At 33.0% G+C, this 7283-nt stretch overlaps 1 protein-coding gene across 2 annotated transcripts in view; it reads left to right on the top strand.

The window, feature by feature from the left end:
- Positions 1 to 1228: 1228 nt before the first annotated feature.
- Positions 1229 to 7283, top strand: part of dscama (Down syndrome cell adhesion molecule a) — a 116934-nt gene continuing 110879 nt past the window's right edge. Inside the window, exon 1 of one of the 2 annotated variants that reach the window (XM_073829424.1) lies at positions 1229 to 1768. In XM_073829424.1, the coding sequence (XP_073685525.1) occupies positions 1726 to 1768 (43 nt within the window). In that variant the 5' untranslated portion in view covers positions 1229 to 1725. The remainder of the gene's footprint in view (positions 1769 to 7283) is intronic. The other variant, XM_073829425.1, reaches the window with a different exon arrangement.

Below are 7283 nucleotides of genomic sequence, written 5' to 3'. Positions count from 1 at the left end.
GCACTGTCCAATTTCTAACGGATCAATGACGAACAAGGATGATAAAATTATTAAAAAGGAGAAACTGATGTAAAAATCAAATTTAAAATAAAGAAATTGTTAAAAATGATCAGTAGTGTAACCATCAAGTCAAAATGTACTAAAATACTTTCTTTGCACTTTGAAAATGTGAGTGAATATGCATTTTTTTCAAATTCCCTTTTTCTTTGGAATTAATTTTTTGACATCATGAATATAAACTAAAATGTAACCCTAGAACACAGTCTTAAGTAGCACGGGTATATTTGTAGCAGTTGCCAAAAAATACATTGTATAGGTCAAAATGATCGATTTTTCCTTTATGCCGAAAATCATTAGGATATTAAGTAAAGATCATGTTCCATGAAGATATTTTGTAAAATTTCTACCGTAAATATATTAAAACTTAATTTTTGATTAGTAATATGCATTACTTAGAACTTCATTGGGACCACTTAAAGGCGATTTTCTCAATATTTTTTTGCACCCTCAGATTCTCAAATAGCTCTTGGCCAAATATTGTCCTATCCTAACAAGCTTAAAATCTTATATATTCAGCTTTCAGATGATGTATAATTCTCCATGACTGGTTTTGTGGTCTAGGGTCACATTTTAGTCCATATTCACAATGTCCCAAAATAGCACATTTGAGTACACTTTGATGTTCTTAAGATTATCAGTTCTAGTATATCAAGTACAAAATTAGTGTGTGAAAATAGAGCACTTTAAGAACATTATAGATTTGCACTTGTTTTTCACCTGGGTAAGAAGTGATATACATATACAAACGTCCTTTCTTTCGTCACATGATGACAAAATGGCTTCCTTTATAGTTATAGGAGACTTTATAGTTACACTACACAGACCTTTTTACTTGCCAAACACGCAAAATATTAATTTAAAACTCATTTATCATCACGTTTGTGTGATTTGCATTTTTAATGTAGTTTCCAATAACTCATGCGCATCACAATTATGCTTTATATGCGTGACGGTGCTTAACGATCACATGGTTTCTTAGGGTTGCCTTTGATGCGCTCGGACTCTTTAAGAGCAGCACCCCTGCACCTTTAAGGCTGCAGAGGAGAGAGAGAGAGTGTGTGTGTGTAAGAGAGAGAGAGAGAATGAGAGGGGGGTGTTGTGTTGTGTGATGCTCTGGTGCTGATGCTGAGCTCTGGAGTGATCAGTGCAGCAGGGGAAGATGCGTGTGCTTGCTGACTGCTGGACGGTGCGAGGTGGTGAAGAGGGATGTTGCTCTGAGTACAGCTAACAGCCATCGTCTCTATCCATTTTACGCGCTGGAGTTTCAGAGCTTTTTTCTTTTTCCTTTCTTTTTCGTTCTTTTTCTTTCCGTTCCGCAAAAGTTTCCGCTATGATTTCGACTCATTAATAATTCAGTGGATTTACTTTCCCGCGGTTTATACCCTCGTACGCGGTTACACCTGTGCGCAGTGCCCTCAGTAAGCAGCGCCCACTCTGACTCAGCAACGCACCTGCCCGCCGCTCGCTCACTGTCTCACGCCACAGCTGGATCTCAGCTACGGAGACAATCAGCCCCGGGAGCGAGAGCTCCGCTTCATACGCATCCTATCCGCTGGAACTACTAAGTACACGTATCCATATTCCTTGCGCAACGGCTTTTTTTCGGAGGAAAAGTGTGCAGCGGGCAAAGAAAAATCTTAGTTTGGAGATTGAAAGGAGCGGGGCATGTGGATATTGGCCATCATCTTTTTCCAGTGCATTTTGAATGGTGAGTACTGTTTTGTTTTATTAATATCGTTAATGTTACGCAGGCTGTAACTTCATGGAAATTAATTAACAGTGCAATGCTTTAGGAACGCGTTTACGCATGCTTTAAAAATGCATTGTGTAATTTGAATTTGTCTCTGTGTATGTTATTTCACAGTTTGTTCTTTTAAAGATTTGCACATAGAATTTGAGTGCACATATCATGCATTCAGTGCATGTTTTCCCCCCTCAATTGTTTATTATAAATATAGCAAATTAATGAAGTAATTAACATGCATTTAAATCAGTTTTATGATCACTTTATTGCATTTCACATCTTATGCATGCATTATTATGCAAACAGTGCATCAAAAATGTTAGAAAAATGAATCTTGACATCCTTGTTGGAGCAAATGTGATTTGATGTGACAATTTTGTTTTTTTCTTATAATGACCTTGGATATATTTTTATATTAAGCGTTAGATTAACAAAATGATCTGCTGATGTACTTTATTTGATAAAAATGCACTAAATCTTTTCAAATTAAAGTGGTAAAACAGTTTTGTTGAGTAAAAAGGAAATACCACCGGAAACCCCTGAAGATTAGCTTGAAAAAAAAAGATAAAAATGTGAAAAGAAAGAAATTGAAATTTGTTGTTTTGTGGCATAGTGACACAGCCGCCATGTTTCACGAAGAAGCACTGAAGCATTGAATAAAAAAATAACTCGCAGTCACTCAATTGCCACTTTACTCAATGCTTTCGCCGTGACCTTTTCACAAAACATTTATTCAAACATTTTTTTCCTCCGTGTGGGTGTCCGAATCATATTGACCTCTAAAAAAAAAATCTAGCGCAAATGCTCGACAGGAGGCGAGTGTGTTGATGGCTTTAAAATGGAGAGACAGCGAGTGGGTGCTGGTTGCTGGGCTAAATCAGGATGGGTGTGTTTGTGGAATAGAGCGAGTGAGAGGGGGGGTACGAGGGGACGCGAAAAGAAAATGGGGCCATTTAAGTGGTTTTAACACTGTAGGAACACTGTGGGATGTTAATATCAGACCCAGGTCACTCCAACGTAGGCTGAGGGTTTGGATAGTGGGGACACAAAGGGTGTTGGAAAGCAGCTGATGATCTTTTCCTAAGCTTTCCGCAGGGCGGAAATGGACACAGTCGCTTAACCTCAATTAATGGCGTATCGATGCAATTGATTATCATTTGAGAAGGATTTGGGTTTTGGCCGATTGAGTGGTGCGTGTCTAGCCGACTGTGTTGAAACGAGCATTTCCAAAAAGCATTTTGAATCAATATGCTCCCATTTGTGCCGCTGTGTTCTGGCCATGTGTATGTGGGTCTCTGAGGCTCCATTGATCAGCGTTCTGATGCAGTGCCGCTGCTGTCAGCGCAGTGAGCCTCTCTCTCTCTTTTTCTCTCTCTGGCCAGTGTAGCATGTTTCTTGCGGGTGTGTGTGTGTGGGGGAGAGAGAGAGGAAAAGAAGCCATACAAAATGAGCCTTTCATGATTTGGTTAAGCTTGCAGCCCAGTTCTCCGCTGGTCTCTATGGAAACCCCTCAAATGTATATTGGCGCAGTGGCCTTGGAGCTTCCTGAACAGGTGACCCCGGAAGTGTTTCCGTAATGACTAGCTGTGGAAAACGTGGTGTGCTTGTTTGCGAAGCCAGTTGGGATGGTTGTCTGGAAGGGATGGGCAAATTAATTCCCTGGTTTCTTTAAAATCCCTTTTGAGATTACAGATTTTTTTCCTACTTTTCAAGTTTTCGGCTTGTGGATGCACAATTAATAGAACAAATCTTTAGCGTTTAGTCCTAATAAAAAGCAGCTGCACCATTTTTCCAAGCTCAGCTTTCTGGTACAGCGAGCTACTATATTTTGAATCTGCTCTTTAAATCTGTTTTTTTTTTTTTTTTTATCTGTTTTAATTTCAATTATAGGTATAGTAATTATATTGTTATAATCATTTTTAGTAGTTTTTTATACGTCTGTGTATTTTTTATTATTATTTTTTTAGTGCAGTTTCAGCTTGTAAATGCAGAATTAATACAATTATTAAGTATTATTTAGTCCCAATTACAAAAATTTGCACCGTTTTTCAGTTCAGCTCCATGGTAAAGTGAGATACTATTATAGTTTGTAATAATATTTTGGATCTCTTTTTATTTTGCCATTTTTATAAAGTTAAAATGTAGTCATTTTGTTGTGCATGTTATTTTTTTAAATATGTCTGTGTAGTTTTTTTTTTTTTTTTTTGCAGTTTTGTTGATGCACAATTAATAGAATTATTTTGTATTATTTAGTTCTAATAACAAACATTTGCACCATTTTTCTAAGCTCAGCTACCTGGCACAGTGCCATACTATCATAGTTTTTATTTATTTATTTTACATTTTCTGTTTTCATTTTAATTTTAGTTAAAGTTTTAGACATTTTTTGTACGTTTTTGTCATTTTTCATATAAATGTGTAAAGTTTTTCTTAATTTTTAATTTCATTTTTAGTGCAGTTTCAGCTTGTAGATGCACAATAAATACAATTATTTTGCATTATGCAGTCCTAATAACAAACATTTGCACCATTTTTCTAAGCTCAGCTCCCGGAGATATAGTTTTAATTAATATTTTGAATTAGTTTTTACTTTTACATTTTCCTTTATTTTTTAATTTTTGGTAAAGTTTTTGTCATTTTGTCAAGCATTTTCACAATTTTTTAGTAATTTCTGTTTATTTTTAAAACATCTGTGTATTTTTTATTTATTTATTTTACTTTTAGTGCACTTTCAGCTTGTGGATGCACAGCTAATAAAATTATTTAATATTATTTAATTCTAACGAACATTTGCACCATTTCTCTAAGCTGAACTCCCTGGTACAGTGAGATCTTTTTATAGTTTTAATTGTTATTTTGAATTAGTTTTTACTTTTACATTTTCCTTAACTCTTTTAATTTTAGGTACAATTTTAGTCATTTTGTCGAGCATTTTTGTAATTTTTAGTCATTTTTGTTTATTTTTAAACATCTGCGTAGTTTTTATTTATTAATTTCTTTATTTTATTTTTAGTTCAGTTTCAGCTTGTGGGTTCACAATTGACACAATTATTTTGTATTATGTAGTCCTAATAACAAATATCTGCACAATTTGTCTGAGCTCAGCTCCATACTATCATAGTTTTCATTAATATTTTGAATTTTTGAACTTTTATTTGAACATTTTTAATTTTAGTTAAAGTTTTAGTCATTTTGTTGTGTTTTTGTAATTTTTAGTCATTTTTGTATATTTTTAAACGTGTAGTTTTTATTAATTACTTTATTTTATTTTTAGTGCAGTTTCAGCTTGTAAATGCACAACTAATACAATTATTAAGTATTATGCAGTCCTAATAACAAACATTTGCACAATTTTTCTAAGCTCAGCTCCCTGGTACAGTGTTATTTTTGTATTATTGAGTTATGATAGTTTTAATTAATGGTTTGAGTCAGTTTTTATATTTACATTTTCCTGTATCATTTTAATTTTAGTTAAAGGTTTAGTCATTTTGTTGTTCGTTTTTGTCATTTTTAGTCATTTTTGCTTCATTTTTTTACCTTTGTATATTTTTTGTTAATTTTTAAAATAATTGTAAATTAATTTTGTATTATTTAGTCTTAATAACAAACATTTGCACTGTTTTTCAGTGTTATTTTAGTATCAGTGAGATACTACTGTAGATTTTAATAATATTTTGAATGTGTTTTTTGTGCGTTTTTGTTGTGTGTTTTCTTCATTTTTAGTCATTTTTGTTTTTTATATACATGTCTGTAGTTTTTATTCATTTTTATTGTAGTTTCAGCCGTTTCAGCTTGTAGATGCACAATTAATACAATTAATTTGTCCTAATAACATTTACACAGTTTTTCTAATTTCATCTAGCTGATATAGTGTTATTTTAGTACCATTTTTGATACTGTTAGTTTTTATTAATATTTTGAACTAGTTTTTGTTTGTATTTCCCATTTTAAGTTGAAGTTTGTCATTTTGTTGTTCGTTTTTGTCACTTTTAGTAGGTTTTTTCATACGTGTCTATGTAGCTTTTATTATTTATTTTTTATTTTTTTTTATTTTAGTGTTTACTTACTGTCTAAATACTGTTTAAGTGTGAAGATGCACAATTAAAACAATTATTTCATATTATTTAGTCCTAATAACCAACATTTGCAGTGTTTTCCTTATCTCTGTTAACTCATATATTAGTATTATTGAGATATTATTATAGTTTATATTTTGAATCAGTTTTTTTTTACATTTTCTGTTTTCATTTTATTTTTAGTTGAAGTTTTAGTAATTGTGTTATGATTTTAATACATTTTTATTTGAGCTATTTTAGTACATCAAGTTAAACTGAATTAAAATGTCAAATGTTGCAAGTAGCTGAAATAAAGCGTGTATTTTATTTCACGCCTGTTAACACTTATTTTATTTCAAGTAAGAATGTTTTTTAATGGTTTTATGTTAGTTTCAGTTTTAGTTAACTCTAATAACCCTGCCCTGATCCTGAACAATGAATGTTTTTGCATGTAAAATCATGCTGAGTTGTTTTGAATGGCTCTTGTGTTGGTGAAGAGCACTCGAGAGCGTGTGCATATTAACACACAAATGTAATTGGAACAGCAGAAGCGTTCCTCGCACAGACGCAGCGGAAAGTAGGTGCGATGTTGTTTTTGTAAACTGATGCTACGGGCCAACTCTGACATACACTCAAATGGACACGAGTAAACAGCGCGGCGTAGAGCAAAGTGCCCAATCAGCTGTCGCTTTCCATGAGATGCTTTTTAAGAGAGCTTTTAGCTGAGTCCAGATCAAACAGACAAAAGTGTGTGGGCACATCCATTTGTTTTGCTCAACTGTACGCCGGGTTTGAAGACCGCGTGCTGCACTGCGATGCGCTGGAGAGAAATCAAGGCCATGTTTGCCATCCTGAAAGCAAAGCAAACGGGATATTGTTCTGCAAATCATTTGAGATGTCAACTTTGATTCAGAACGCTGTAGATTCATTGTGTTTTGTTTTTTGAAAGCTCATGACATCTGCAATAAATGTTAAGTTTAATGACAAACAAACCTGTGTTTTAGTTGGTTTTATATAATTATGGCTATTGTAGGCTGCCACTTTTGAAATTTAATGAGTATTTTTTCAGAATTCTTAGGAAATATTTTCTGGAATGTTTTTTTTTTTTTAAGGACATGTCATACATATATATCTGTTAAGTTTAATGACGAACAAACCTATGATTTTGTTGGTTTTATATAATTATGGCTATTGTAGGCTATCCCTGCCCCTATTTTTTTTTTTTTTTTTTTGTTAAAGTAGTATTTTTGGCATTTTTTAATTAAAATGAAAACTAACCATTATTTACATTATGTTTTTTTTCCACAGAATTTTTAGGATTTTTAAGATTTTTTTTCCATGCACTGTTTAATGTTTTCAAAATGAAAACTTATCATTCATATATATGATATAAATTTGTAAGAAATTGGCCCTTAAGCCAAACT

This window comes from Garra rufa, chromosome 23, assembly GCF_049309525.1.
Source record: "Garra rufa chromosome 23, GarRuf1.0, whole genome shotgun sequence".
NCBI classification, from domain to species: Eukaryota; Metazoa; Chordata; class Actinopteri; order Cypriniformes; family Cyprinidae; genus Garra; species Garra rufa.
Note: the sequence above shows the minus strand (reverse complement) of the source record. Positions and strands in the feature narration are given on the sequence as shown.